The sequence below is a fragment of the Uranotaenia lowii genome, chromosome 2 (assembly GCF_029784155.1).
Source record: "Uranotaenia lowii strain MFRU-FL chromosome 2, ASM2978415v1, whole genome shotgun sequence".
Classification (NCBI taxonomy): domain Eukaryota; kingdom Metazoa; phylum Arthropoda; class Insecta; order Diptera; family Culicidae; genus Uranotaenia; species Uranotaenia lowii.
Window position 1 is genome coordinate 63,692,368 of NC_073692.1, and position 15,972 is coordinate 63,708,339.

Here is a 15,972-nt window from a genome sequence, read left to right on the forward strand (position 1 = left end):
CAAGTAACAGAATCAGAACTCTGGCATCAGGATCTTGATAAGGATTTTGATTCAAGGTAGGGATCAGATAGAGGTGATAGACAAAAACTGACAAATGATTCAAATTTAAGACGCACAAATCACCCAAAATCAGTTTTTAAAACATTAACACCCACACCCTCTTTTATCAGAAAAACAATCCACAATTCCAGATCAAAATCCGAAATAAGGATCCAGAATCTGAAATCAGGGATTTGGATCAGGTATCGAGTGCTGGATACAGGATCTTGATTCGAGGCCCAGTATTTAGGAGCGGAATAAGGGATCCACAGTACGGAATGAAGATCACAATCAGCATCAGGATCGGGTTCATGATCCGGTATTAAAATTTAAGATCGGCGTTAGGGTTCGAGATTCATGATCAAGATCAGAATCCATGAATTTCTAGGGTACGTTCGGCGTTCAGTCTTTCGATCGAGGATTACAACAATTTTTTATATGGTCTTTGTCAACGTTTTGAATTTTTAACAATTCTTCCTCAAGGAAATCAAATGAAGCATAAAAGCATAAAACATGTTTCGCGTGACTCAAATATTGTAATAATTGTTCACTTACCCGAACATTCGTGCTGTAGTCACAAGCAAATGCGCTCCTAAAGCGTTGATCGATCGTCGGTTTCTAGCTATAAAATTTTAAGGAGGTGATAAGGAAAGCGTAAGACTTACGTACCCAAAACTAAGGATCGGCCTGGACGGATCCAAAATGATCACCAGAATCTAAGATTCGGTTTCAGAATGAAGGTTCAGTATAAGGATCCAGGATAAAGTATCATACAAAGATTCATCATAAACAGAGATCAGGTTAAGACCATAATGCGTGATCAAGATTCAAGTTCTAGGATCAGTATAACGGTTCAATTCAAGTATCAGAATTAGGACTAGAATCAGAAATCATGTTTAGCATGAAGGTCCGGGATCCTGACTTAGGATCGGAATCCGGATCACGATCCTGGATAGTTATCAGAATCTAGAATCATGGCACAGGAAAGAAATTCAGAATCAGAATCTAGATCAATGTCCAGAATTTTATCAATCTACGAGAAGTTGACAGCAGTTGACCCAACGAAAGGATCTGGTCCTGACGACATTTCTCCTGCGGTTCTGAAATATTGCGCCGCATCTGTAGCTACCCCAACTTGCAGTATTTTAAATCGATCACTTAACGCAAGGACGTTCCCTAGTGCTTGGAAGGTCGCAGCAATTTCTCCGATTTATAAATCAGGCAGTGCTCCTCACGCCGAAAACTACGGCCCAATCTCAATCCTGAACTCAATTTAAATTTATTTTTAAGTTTTAATTCAGGATCAATTGTATGCTGACATAAAACCTCTTATCTCAGAGTCTCAGCATGGGTTCGTAAAGTAACGGTCTACGGTGACGAATTTGATGTGTTGCGTTATTTTCCTGAGCAATAGTCTGGAGAAAGATTGTCAAGTGGATTCAGTTTATATTGACTCTTCAAAAGCGTTTGACCGTGTCCCACAAAAAATTTTCCTTGCAAAGATGGATCGCCTAGTTTTCCAGCTTGGTCCCTTGATTGGATTGCCTCATATCTATTGCATTGACAGGCTTTCACGAAAATAAGGAATTCACGATCACGAATTTTTTACACCCCATCTGGAGTACCGCAGGGAAGTCACCTTGGACTCCTTCTGTTCATAGTTAACGTGAGTGACCTATGTTATAGTTTTCAATCCGACACTCTGCTTTTCGCTGATGACCTGAAGCTGTTCAGAAGAATTAGAAGTGCCGTTGACTGTCTTGCCTTACAAAACGACATCGGCAGATTAGAAGATTGGTGCCGCTTGAATGGGATGCCGGCAAACGCCAAAAAATGTAAGATAGCGAACTTCACTCGTACACGTAACACAGTCAACTTCGAATATCAACTCTCGGGATCAACATTGGAGAACCCAAGTAACCATAAGCACTAAAAACTAGCACCAATTCTGCTCTAACGTCAGCTATAGAGCTTGATTCTGTGCATCATATTAGCCATGTGAGCCAAGTTTGGCGAAATTAACTGCGGCTTTAGTGCAAAAACTGGTATAACCCTATAAAAGCACTGTGCTGTGCTAAGTTGATGCTATAGCGTTGGCAGGCAAAATGCTGGGAAAATGCAAATGGCGTTTAAATCAGGTACAAACCATGCGGGTAAAAAAAATTTCGATTTTTGTTTGGCTCCATTTTTCTGCTATGATAATAAAATTTTGCTTATGTTGATTTTCGCTTATGCATATTGAGGGGATCTCTCGGGTTGCAAAATGCATATTACATGTTTTTTTTTATTTTTCGGGTGAAGATGACCTGGAATCGAACTCATGACATCTATGGCTCTGACATTTGACATTGACTCTGCTTGTGAACCTATCAGGTCCGAGCTAAATCTTTGAAAAAAAAGCTCTATTTGAATCAAATTTCTAGCAACCGGTGCCCTAAATTTGCATAAATTTAGCATCAATCAATGCTAATGTGCTTTGGCCTCATGCCACTGTAGTGCTTACATTGTGCAAAAAGCATTAAAGCAAGCTTGTGTGATGCCAATTTAATGCTTAGAAAATATAGCATTTTTTATTCTGATTTAGAGCTATGTTGCATTTCAAAAGCATTGTGCAAAGCTGGTAAATGCTAGTTGCATTTTAAAAGAGTGATATAAATCTAATATGATGCAGCATAGCACTTGAAGGGCTGTTGTAGAGCAAAATTGCACTTGATGTGCTGATATAGTGTAATTTAGCACTTGAATACTGGTGTAAAGGTAACAAAATGCAAAGCTTTAGTGCTTATGGTTACTTGGGAATGCCAAGTCCATTCTCGACCTGGGAGTGAAAATTGACAACAAACTTACATTCACCGAACACATCGCGATCACGTCTGCGAAGGGTTTTGCTGCATTAGAATTTTCGCGCGTAGCACGAAAAACTTCGACAACGTCTTTGTTCTGAAAGCAGTGTACTGCTCTTCGGTTCGTAGCATAATGGAATTCGCCGCTCAGTTATGGGCTCCTACTCAGTGTACACACTGCTACCGACTTGAACGTGTCCAGCGAAGCTTCGTTAGGTAGGGGAAAATGCTCTATTATGCCCCACCTAAGGGATTCGCTGATTTGCTATGTATTCCACGTACATTTTGTGTTCAAAACGAGTGATGATGGCTAAAAATCAGTTAGGAATTGAGTAAAATTGACCAATGAGAGAACTAGAAAATATTGTCACTGGCAACGATTTGAACGCTATGAGAGCAAAATCTTGCGCTCTCTTGCATTCTTTCTACATATACGAATAAGGTGTCGTATAACGCCTAATTGATGTAGCCTTCGTCGCTTTAGAAAGAAATGAAATTTATGTATGTTAATAGCCTCCACTTTGGTAGGTTAATGCTGTTTTTTCAACTTTCAAACGAATTTTCTATAACGTTTATGGAACGCATATCGAAACAGCATAAGAATATAGCTACAAAAATGTATGCTGGGATGATTCAGAAGTAAGAAAAAAAACTATGTTAATTAAAGATAATGCTTAGGGAACGACGCAAGATGAATGTGATTCCGTACGATGGTAGTTGGAAACATCTCTAAACTGTATGAGTATTTATCTGAAATACACTGAAGCGAACATGCTTTCAAGTTTGTTTTTTTTTTTCATAAAATAATCCATCGGACTTTGAAAGGCTTCTGACGAATCTTGTAGTCCAAAGAGCATTCGATCCAATTCATATTTTTTTTTTTTTGAAACTTTTTTATATATCTTTTTATAACTCGAGATCAGAATCATCATAATTTCAATATTTTTTAATGTTATGTAGAGAATTCACGACGAGGCAGTTGCTAATGCTTCCGAAAAACTGGATCTATCATCCCTTGAAAGATTGCAGTGTTGTTTTGCTGGCCAAACGGCATTCGTATTAATTTATATTTTGCTTGTTACTCTTTGAAAAATTCAGAATACATCTTGTTTCAAAAGAAATCACTCGTCTAAATTTGATATAAAGGAGTCCTATTACTCTACACCTTGAGATAAAGACATCTTGGAGAGTCTGTAGGATCATATTGAAATCTGGGGTAAAGATCCGTTGTGATCGGAATCCAACTAAGAGGTTTAAATTCGGAACCTGCATCCAGGTCCAGGAACGTTCCTGCTACAGAATTAGGGTACTAGATCAGAATTCTGGGTCAAAATGTAGGATCAGGATTCGTATCAAGATTCAAAATCCAGAATCAGGTTTCGGGATCAGGAGGAGGATCAGACTGCGAGTCATGAATAAAATCGACAATCACGATTAAGGTCAAGAGCTAGGATCAACATTTGAAAACTAGATCAGAGTCCAGGATCCGGAATCAAGATAGAGATCCGGAATTTCGTCCAGATATTTTTACTATTTGAAACTGTTTCTGAATTGTGCGCGGCACACTGAATTGGACAATGCACTTAGTAACTGCGGACTGCAAACTGTCAAATTAGTATAAATCTACATGCTCTACATGCAGTATAATTTTTCTACATGCTCATCGCTTTTTTGAAAAACTGTGTCCGGATAACTGTGACTGCAAAATTTAGCACCAAATCCAACTTATAATGCAACAGATAATAGTTAAGTGAAGTAAACAAGTTGAAGAATAAGTGAAGTGAGCACTAAAATTTACTGCATTCACATTTTTGTTCTAAGGTCATTACTAGAATCAATTGCAGTACGATACATCAAAAAACGGAAACAAGTAAAGATAATAAGTAGTCCGGTTTGAATAAAGAAGATATTTCTTTAGCAAATCGCCAAGGAAATAGATCCAATTAAGTTTTTAAGCTGTTTAAACATGCAATGTTTGGATTTATTCTTGTGTGACTTATCGGAATTCTTTTAATCAACTCAATTCACTACCTCTAAATAATTGATACTGCGCATCTAAAAACATCACTGATCACTACCTTCGCTATCCTTCTCCCATCCACAGTTCCCTCCAATGGCTTCGGGGTCCACACAAAAACGTAGAGATAGAACTCGACACAATCCGATCGAACGTACGTACATCGAGAATCAACCTGCTGAATCGAATGACATCCCGGGGCAGCAACGGGGCCAGCAACGGTGCCAATCAACAGCAACTGCCGACGCATTGCCAGCATCCGACCGGCAGCACCCAGAGTCGACTTGGAACGGTGAGCCGGCTGCCGGAAATCGTCCGCAACTGGCAGCTACCGCGGGTCTCCTTCGACGCCATCGCCGGTAACGTGAAGGCCGTCATGCGAAATGCCCGACTCGTCAAGCCCGTATCGATCACCTGTGGCCTTATGATCTTCCAACGATTCACCGGTGGGTTTGCTTTATGGTTGATTAGTGTTTGTAAGGGTGTCTGACTTAAGGTTTGTTTTATGATTTCAGGTGCCAACTCGTTCAACTTCTACGCGGTGACCATCTTCAGCAAAACGTTTGCCGGAATGAATCCCCATGGTGCAGCCATTGCCGTCGGGTTTGTGCAGCTGCTAGCATCCATGTTGTCCGGATTGCTGATCGATACGGTTGGTCGAATACCTTTGCTGATTGTGAGTTCGGTGTTTATGTCACTCGCGTTGGCTAGCTTTGGATCGTTCGTGTACTACGGACAGACTAATAAGATGCTGGCAAATATTGAACCGGATGTTCCGGCTGGAAGTAACGACTGGATTCCGCTGTTGTGTGTGCTGGTGTTTACTGTTGCCTTTTCGTTGGGCATTTCACCCATTTCGTGGCTTCTGGTGGGCGAACTGTTCCCGCTTGAGTATCGAGGCATCGGAAGTTCGATTGCTACCAGCTTCAGCTACTTCTGTGCTTTCCTCGGCGTTAAAACCTTTATGGACTTTCAGGTGAGATTATTACTTTTTGACTACGTGTATGGTCAAGGTTCTGAACAATCAATTCTCATTGCAGGCAATGTTTGGCCTACACGGGACATTTTGGCTGTACGCATGTATATCCTGCGTTGGGCTATTCTTCGTCATCATGGTCGTTCCGGAGACTAAGGGCCGGGACCTGGAGGAGATGGATCCGAAGTATGTGCGCACCCTGACGATCAATCGATGAGACATGGGAACGCACGTAGAATATCTAGTATAGTATTTACTGGGCCCTCGCGCTTTCACCTTCGATGCGATAGCGTTCACTAGGACTAATACTGAGACTACGTGCATAAGCAGCTGCCCCGATAGTACGGAAAAGCTTCTAGGAGAAACTCCAGGTGGCTGCAACATCCGGGATGGCTCAACTCGCATTAGATTACTATTTTTAAAGTGGTGCTTAGTGCTGAATGTTACTTTTTTAATCCAAGAGTGAGACCAACGACGAGCGACGAATAAGTATGTTGTGAATACCAATATGTCAAATGTTCCTAACCTAGGCAAGATGATATGGATGTTTGAGGGACAGTGAGTGTGAAAGGATGTCAAAGAATCGTCATTTATCTGCCGCCGCGATTATAACACAATGTTGCTTATGATTTACCAGTTTCAATTCAACCTTTGCTCTGTAAATAGGCAGATAGGCCATTAACAAACAAACCCTGACCGTACTTAGCTTATAGCTGTAAGACTCTCGTTTACTTAACACAACTAACAAAACAAAATAGTTCTAGAGCCACACTTAATATTCTGCTTAGCCTCTGCCAAATAAAAAACACAATGATAGCGCAGCTTAAATGACTTAATACCGGAAAAAAACTAAAACTAATTTCCTCTTGTTTGTTCATAATTTTTCATTGAAATTCGGCACAGACTTGCGCTAATACACACACAAAAAACACACACCAACTGCATACTGTAAATACGGAACCGTTAAACGCACAAAGGAGTATTGATACTACATTAGGGAAAAAATGAAATCCGCTGTTTGCTGGCACCCTTCGGACAAACATGATTCAGAAGTAAGAAAAAAACGATGTTAATTGAAGATGATGCTTAGAGAACGACGCAAGGTGAAAGTGATTCTGTACGGTGGTAGATGGAAACATCTTGAGCGGTATGAATATTCATTTGAAATACACTTCAGCCGATTTGCTTTCAAGTTTTTTTTTTCACAAAATAGTCATACGGCCTTGAGAAGGCTGCAGACAAATTTTGTAGTCTAAAGGGCATTCAACTATACCTCTTTTGGAAACTTTTAAGCGGTTGTGGATTTATTTTTCATCAAAGTTTTGGTAAATTTTTGTAATTTATCTTTGTATAACTTGAGATAACCAGAATCATCATAATTTCTTTTATGTGTTCTATATATTTTTAGTAATGTAGATAATGCAAGACGAGGGAGTTTCTAATGCTTACATAAAACTGAATCTATCACGCCTTGAAAGATTTCAGTGTCATTTCGCAGGCCAAACGGCATTCTTATTAAATCATATTTTGCTTGTTACTCTTCGAAAGAATTTAGCCCTTTAAACTGTTTTATATGAGAATAGCAGCTATTGATTCAGTGAAATAATATCATTTTAATTCGAATAAGTCAACTGAACTGGATAGAAGCCGTTATTTTAAGTATTATAAAAGTAATGGTTCTTCAAAGTTGAAAAATATTTTTTGAAATTTTTTATTCATTTCAATACGATAATGCAAATTTCTTCCAAACCTTATTAATTGGGTGCAGGAAGGTGTTTGTGATTAATTGAGATTAAAAAAATTGTTAGAATTTGAAAATTTGAAGAAATAACAGCGATTTAAAACAAACTACTTTAAAAAAAAAAGATTTTTGCTATTTTTCCGCATACTTTGTAAGTAATATCACAAATACATTGAAATACCGTCAAAAACATACCATGAGCTAACTTTTTTTAATTCCTAAAATATTTTTTGTGAAAACATTATTCAAAAATATCCACGCGTTTCCAAGATATTTGGATTTTGATTAGTGTTGTTAAACGTGGCTTTAAACGTCTCAGAACGTAACTCGAATTGTCAAATCCTATTTAATTTATGATTATAGAAGGTTTAAAAATTTATCACCCTTTTCCTTGAGACAAGTAAGTATAATCTGAAGTAGTAATATTATGTATATATGTTGGTTATCCACCGTTGGTTCACGGATTCACCACAGTTTCTGCCTAAGGCTGATGTCATGCTGAAGCAACTAGCAACGCGATCTACAACGCAACGTTCACACGACTAACCAGCTCTCATTTGATCTCCATGGAAATCGCGCAGACCTGTCATACTGGTTGCTTTGAGTAGCGCGACCAATCTGATGCCAATGTGTTTAGTAGCGCGACTAGTAGGAAATCCAATAGGAACATTGTTTTTTCTCGATTTGAAGCAGTGATTCCGGGTTTTAAGCACAAAAGTACGAAGATCTGTCCGAACTTGTGATAATAAACTAAAAACTATCTTAATCGGCGAGAAAATTTTCATGAATTCTTAGTTCCGGCTAAAAAACAAGGAATTTTGTCGGTTCAAATTTCGGCATTCTTGCAATCCGGGTCGTGATTTGATGAGTTTTTGATGGCTCCGAAAAGAAAGGAGACGATTCAAAGCATTATCAGATGTAGAGAAGTGATGATTTGTAGGGAATTTCAAAGTGACAGGTCGCGCCAGCATGACATACCAATGCAATGCAACGCAATCTTATTGGAACGTTGCGTTGCGTTGCGTTGCTAGTTGTTTCAGCATGACATCAGCGTAAGTATGAGTAGCATTTTTTTAGATTATTTAGTTTGACAAATTTCCAATGCAGCGCGTACATCATTCCCCGACCCCATGGCTTCGTACGAACTGTTAGGGAGTGAATGTATTGCGTGTTGAAGATGCAAGACAAAGCTGTTGCTAATCCTTCCTCTGAACTGTATTCATTAGCCTTTGGAAGATATCGGGGGTATACTTCAAGCCAAATGACATTCGAATCAGTTCCATATTCTCTGGTTGTGCTTTAAACGACTTAGAATCTTTCTCACATCGATAAATCAAATGCCAGATCACAGAAAATTTTGAAATTAATCCCTCTGCCTCTTGAGAGGAGCAACTCGGAGAGTCTGTACATAGTCTGAAGAATGACATTAAACATCCAAAACCATGATATCCCAAGCAATCAAAAGTCACATATTCATTTAAATAAAGGCTTTGAAAGTAACATTATGGCAGACAGAGAGGAACAACAGCCCAATTCCCAGCAATTATAAAATAACATTAGAAATGATAGCTCAAACCTTTAATAATGTTAATGCGAATTGCAATTCCTACCAAATAATTGATCGTAAAAATGGTTACTTAAAGTCGGTATAAATCGAATATGATAAGGATTAATATTATGTATGTATGCTGGTTATTCACAATGGGTGCACGGATTCACCGCAGTTTCTGCGTATGAGCTCACATGCATTTTTCAGATAAATTAGTTCGACAATTTTCCAATGCATTGCGTACATCATACCCAGACCCCATGGCTTCGTACGAACTGTTAGGGAGTGAATGTATTGCGTGTTGAAGATTGCAAAAGTCCTCCATGTTTGCCAATTTGTTCTCCCGCGCGAGACTCAAGTGAGAAAACAACCTTTTTGTTCTCTCTGCGATATGCATTGCAACCAGATTGCTATGAATCAGATGGATCATTTGGAAAAATTGTCGAATGAAGGAAGTAGCAAATATTTTCGCTGGCAACGATTTGCACGCATTGAGAGCAAAACGTGTGCACTCTTACATACTTTCAATATGTACGAATAAGGTGTTGAATATCATCCAATTTGGATAATTCTTATCGCTTAAAACAGAAGTTTAAAATATGTATGCCCTACAAAAATTGTTACTGGGTAGTAAGCTTTTACGTTCCTGTTTTATGGGACTTTTGGTTGCTTGGGGTATCAGTGATGTTGAAAATTTTGAACGAAGTACGTTATGCGTTAACGTTTTTCCTCCTAAATGTTTTCCTCCTAATTCGGTTCAAGTTTACCAAAAGGAAGAGAAACACATTCAAACACCATTTGGCCTGAACCATGTTACCGCAATATTTCCAAGGCTTATGAAATATTGCAGTAGCGCTGTTCAGGCCAAATGGTGTTCGAATGAGTTTCTCTTCCTTTTGGTAAACTTGAACCGAATTAGGATCTACCGTGAGTCAGATTTCGAAAAAAAATTACAATGTTAGTGACTTCAGATAATCTACTTGAGACGTCTGAAGGACCATAGTGAACATCTTGGACCGATGTTCAGAGACGCTCAAAAACATGCAGTTTATTTGTTTCCTCAGAACTGAATCTGACAACCTTTGGAAATTCGTTAGGGCATTCGTATATCTTCCTGTTCCTGTTCTTGTTTAAACAATGTGTACGAGTTGGAACCAATAATCTTGCATTTGAAATTCACTAGCCGAGTTTCAAGAATTTATTTGATTAATCACTCCTCAACCTTGAAGTCAACTTCAAATAAAGCTATTTTACCAAACTCTCCTGTAAGTCTGTAAAAAATACTATAAAATGCCTTTAGCAGCAGCAGTTGGAAGGTTGTAGGGAAGTTTATGAGGCCAATCGGCTTTCGTAGTAGTTTTAAACTGTTGTAGGGCTTATTGAGCAATTCAGACCTCACTTTGCATCGAGGAAATCGCTTCCCAGGTTTCATTTTTTTATTGCAGGAAATCACTCAACAATTTGAGGTAAACTACTCAATCAGTATGTGTTATCAATGTTTTATCCTCGATATATCTTCCAGAGAAGTTGAAGATATAGTAAGAAACATATTATTTTCTAATGCTTTCTCGGCATTAAATCTTCCAGACTTTGGAAAGTTGCTGGCACATTTTTAAGGCCAAATGGCATTTTTTCAAAATGGCAATTTTATTTGATATGAGTCCATCACTTATTAAGGAAACTGCTTGCCAGACATTGATTTTTTCGAAGCTGCTTAGAAATGCCGTAGACTCGTATATCTTGTATGATCCCTTCAGACAATTTAAAAAAATGTACACACGCACATTTTTTGCTGATGCTTCCTCGGGATTGAATCCATCTTCTTCTGAAAGGTGTCAGGGTCGTTGCTTAGGCCAAAAGATCTTCATTATTTTTTTTAGATTCAAATACCCCAAAAGTGATAATCAGTTGTGTAAATTTTTTTTAAACAACGCTTTCCTGACGATTTACCTTTTTTTTTTTTGAAAAAATATCAAAAATTTGAATTTAAAAACAATTTTAAACAAATGGTGTTCCCGCTTAAAGATATTCAATCTCAGTTGACACTTCTTAAACCATTTGTATTTTTTATTTTTTTTTTTTGATGAATTTAAAGAGTTTCATCGAGTTACTTTTCTCTAGTTTTCATTCTTTATAGAAGTTTTTAAAAAATCAAAAAAATATTAGGAGAAAAAAGAATTAACTACCTACTTTTAAACAGAAATGACTACATCAAGAAAAGCAATATGATTTATTGCTTTTCAACGCCTAGCGAATGCTACCAACGACTACCGTCAACAGAACCTCTTTCCCTTCCTTTAGGCTTCCCGAGTAAGAGAGCTAGATCGTAAATGTCCTTTAAAAAATCAAAAGAAAAAAAACGAACCAGTAAAGACCAGTCATGTTTAGCAAGTATAGCGAGATGGATGTAAAACACAGTTGTAATAGAAAACTTAATAATCGAATCAAAATGGGTCCTTTGTAAAAATCAAAACTGGTGACAATAATGGGGTTGCCCTAGCAACCAGCAACTGACCTATGACTAGCAAAACGATAGTTTTTTAAACAAACAACAAGTGATCAAATCAAAAGGTTACAGCGCGCAGTGTACAGAGAGTAAAACTAGGAAAGATTCTAAGTGAAAAATCGTTTAATAAATGTTGAGCAAAGAGGACTAGATTTTTACACAGCTATCGTTCATATATATTGAGAAAAGGAGAACATTAATACTGTTAGCTACCTTACATTAACGATTTGGGCTAACGTTAGACGAACCAGCGCTTATGTACAGTTCAATTATTTATTTTTGAAAACAAAATATAAATAAAGGCCACAATCGAGCGGATAGCGCTTCATCTTCTAGGGAAAGCTTATAATATTGAACTAACAAAAATGAAAATAAGAAGGAGAAGCAAGTTCTAGTGTCAACTCTTTTACATGCCCATATTATGATAAGGAGCTAGCAACGTCTTTAAGATAATAAACAAAAAAAAACTACTAATTCAATTTTAGCGTTACTAGAAAGAGCATTTTTACTTACAACTTCATGCAAATAATATAGCGAAGCAAAAATCTGCGAAAAAATTTTTAATTTATTTCTAAATCTTCAAGTCCCTTTTTATTGAAACCAAAATCATTAAAAAATCTCGACATATCGTAAAAATAAACAACTCTTTGAGTACAAAATTAAACCCGATCATTTAAACTGTCTTCTGAAGAAGAAAAACCTTACCATATCCCGTTTTATCAATAAAAAAAAATCTTTTGAAAAAAATTATTTAAATTTATCAAAAATGAAGAAAACAACCAGATTACAGTGCTTTTAGGATGGTAGATACTGAAAACCTTGATACCACACTTGAAAAACAAAAAACAACAGAAATCGACAATAATAGGTGTATAAACAAAAAATAAACTAGCGATGATATTATAATAAGGATAAAACAAACAAAACACTGTCATATCATGACAATAAGTAGCGATTAATTAATTTGTAATTTAAAAAAGAAACTTAACCGATAACCGTTAATTTCGGTGAGTAGAGACTGTACAGTAAAGTAAACGTTACTGAAAAAGAAAACCAATTTGGTAGACACTACAAAACGCATATGTACTTTGAAGAAAAAACCAACATATAAATAAAACAGAACATAAAAACCCATCAAAAGCTGATGGTAGGGATTTTTTTACAATCCTTCGGAAAAAAATAAAGAATCAGAATCAGAGATATCGAAAAAAAAAAACAAATCATTTGAACGCTTTACGATTGCTACTAGGTTAGACATATTCGCGAACTAGGTATTATTAACTGATCTTGATAAGCTTTGTCTAACTCGAAGCTAAATAATCTCACTTATCAGGAGAGCTACAAAACTAATCCTAGAGTTAAAAAAAAATCTATCCGAAAAAAACGGGAAAAACTATGAAAACATATTTTAACTATCAGTTGAACAGATTTATCGAAAGAAAGAAAAAAAAAAATCGAGACTTAAAACTGTTATTGTTGATCTTTTAAAATTTTATTCTTCTCCCAGCATTGAACCATTACAAAACCCCTACTAACTACTCGGAAGAGAGAGAAAGAGAAAAAAAAATCCACAAACGCACTCACATACAGTTTTTAATACCCCTATCTTTAGAAGTTACTCAGTATTTTGCTCACACTCTAAGCGAAAATTGGCCGAAGATATCAAGGATGACGACAATAAATAGGAAATTTTCACCACAAAGGGAAACAACAAATACAAAAAAAAAACAATATAATCAAAACTCTTTCAATCGTACTTAAAATTTTAATCGAAATTTTTAGTTTGTTTCTGTAGATTTGGTTTTCGAAAGGTGTAAAATCGAAAAACAGAAATACAAAAAAAACCTACTTATGAAAACCGTGTACAAGTTCATGTGCAAAGTTGTTGGTTAGCAGTTTTCCTTTGATGCTTTTTATTTTTAGCGATAAACAACAGTGTAATACAATGTCATACGTTTTCTTTTAGAAGATCTTTCGTTTTTTTATGATTATTTTGTTTGAAAGAAAATCCTTTTTTTTACTTATTTTGTTCACTTTTTTATGTCTATTTTTTACTATACTAAACTATGTATACCTTCTTTTTGAACAAAAACAAGGGAAAAAGTTCGTTGTCAGCTGACTGACTCTTCGACGTTTGAAAAAACTCCGAAAAATTTAAGTCAACATTCGAAGTGCATGTTTGAAGTCTTCATCGGCGTTCAATAGTCGACTTTGAAAATCGGAGATAAAGAGTTGAACAACCAGAGTCAAGAATCGGAAGTCAAAAGCTGTCTATTTAGATTCGAAAGTTTAGAAAAGAAGGATGACATTCGGCACTCAACATGCGGAAGACAAAAGCTGAAAATCAAAGGTCTAAAATTCGAATTCAAAAATCGAAATTTAAAAATTGGAACTCGAGTTTAAAGCTGAAGGTCGACATTCCACAGTGGTCCAAAATGGGAGTTTAGCGGGAAAAAAATTAATAACGCAGAAACTGAAATATTTAGACAAAAGGTGTCTTCAGCAAACATGATCATCAAATAATGCACTTTAATAAAACAGTATCAAATATTAGGATGTGTCATTTTTTCATGATTTTGACATAAAAACTCTTTTGATTGTAAAGATAGAGTCAGATTGTCTCCTATAAAATTTCAGCCAATAACTTTTAAAGCAATTTTGTCGAAGACAACAAATTCATATGACGATTTGGATGCACGCTACGATTTTTTTATTGATGAAATGTTAGAGCGTGTCTAAAAAAAAAGTTTTTCGGCTTTAATCACGGTGTCTCTGGGAGAAAACTTTATTTTTCGAAAATTAGCATCACTAGTTTTTGCACCATTCGAAAGCTGGGACTTTCCCCTTTCATTTGAGCCCAACTTTGAAATAATCCATGGGGGGTCTAGAACATGTTATTTGTTTGAAGATTTTTTAACTTTTCTAATGGTTTTATTCAAAGACAATAACATGATTCAATAAGAAATTTCCCTGGCTACAATTTTGTAGAAGACATCAAAGTGATACAAATTTAGAGAAAAGAGTTGGAATGTAACAAACGGAGTGATTATTATTTCATTTAAAAAATCTAGTAAAACTTCTCACCACTGATTGTACTAAGACCAGAAAAAGTATTCTACAAGCTTAGTTATTGATTGTAGAGTGAATAAATGTTCAAAACGGTTTATTTACATTAAAAAAAATCAATCTTTTGCATAAAATTGATCAGGATTATCTAAAGTTTTGACCATTTATATGGGTTTATTCTGGAAAAAATGTCTCCCGCATTTCTTGAAAATTTGTTATTAGTATTAATTTTAAGCTTAGTTAGTTTGAATACTTTATGAACAAACATTTGGGACTAGGAAAAACATAAGATTTACTTCTTACATTTATGCCCAAATTTTAAATAATTCACCTGGATTTCAAACTCAAACATCTTTGTTGAAAATCTTTCATCCTTTTTGATGATTTCTGAAACTTCTAGATTGTTCATTTTTCTCAAAAGTACACGATCTGAACCTAATGTCTTTCATTGATAATTTTTTGATAATAAGGAAAAAGAAGATTAAAATATCTCAACAACAACTTTATTTTCAACAATTTTAAGAGGTTGATTTGATGTTATACCTACTATTATCTGAAAATATACTCTCAATTCATTTAAGCTATCAGATTTGAAATCATCAGATTTTTTGAGATTTTCTTATTTCGTTTTCTGAAAATTTTGCATTTGTTCAATTTGATGATTTTTTTTCAATTTTCCTAGATCATATAAAAAAAACATCTGATAGTATGGAACACTGCAAACATTTTTCTGTGGATTTCTGCATTTTTGGCTTTCCCCAGGAATTTTATTTTCTTACTTCTATGGAAACAAAATATAACATCGTGTCATGCACGGTATTTAAAGCAATGGCTTGAAATGTGTTCTCAAAGTATGAAATGAGTAACAAAATTTTCAAGTCAAGCAGGTGCCATATTTTTTATTATATAGCCGGAACAAATATGAAATGTATCTTTTGTCATTTGCAGTTGAAACATCACGTGGAGGGGGGTGAGGGGTGGGGGGGCGTTGATTCATAATAAAAATTGATTCAAATTTTCAAAACATTGGAAAAAAAATGAACCAAAGCTGGCTTGCGACAAACTTGTATACAATCTACATTGCACAAAATCAAACAATCGAAAAAATTAAGATAAAAAATTTGAAAAAAATTCTAAACGACAGGTGATATTACTCCCATCTTCTATAGTTTGGCTTTCGCAATTTCAATTGTTTGAGTTTTCGAAGAATGCATTAAATTTTTGATTAAAATACC

General features: G+C 36.0%; 1 protein-coding gene across 2 annotated transcripts in view; it reads left to right on the top strand.

The window, feature by feature from the left end:
• LOC129740952 (uncharacterized) overlaps nucleotides 1–13,616 on the top strand; it is a 479,426-nt gene extending 465,810 nt beyond the window's left edge. For both annotated transcript variants that reach the window (XM_055732613.1, XM_055732614.1), the window contains 3 exons: nucleotides 4,987–5,345; nucleotides 5,415–5,875; nucleotides 5,940–13,616. In XM_055732613.1, the coding sequence (XP_055588588.1) occupies nucleotides 4,987–5,345; nucleotides 5,415–5,875; nucleotides 5,940–6,092 (973 nt within the window). In that variant the 3' untranslated portion in view covers nucleotides 6,093–13,616. The remainder of the gene's footprint in view (nucleotides 1–4,986; nucleotides 5,346–5,414; nucleotides 5,876–5,939) is intronic.
• The last annotated feature ends 2,356 nt before the right edge of the window (nucleotides 13,617–15,972 follow it).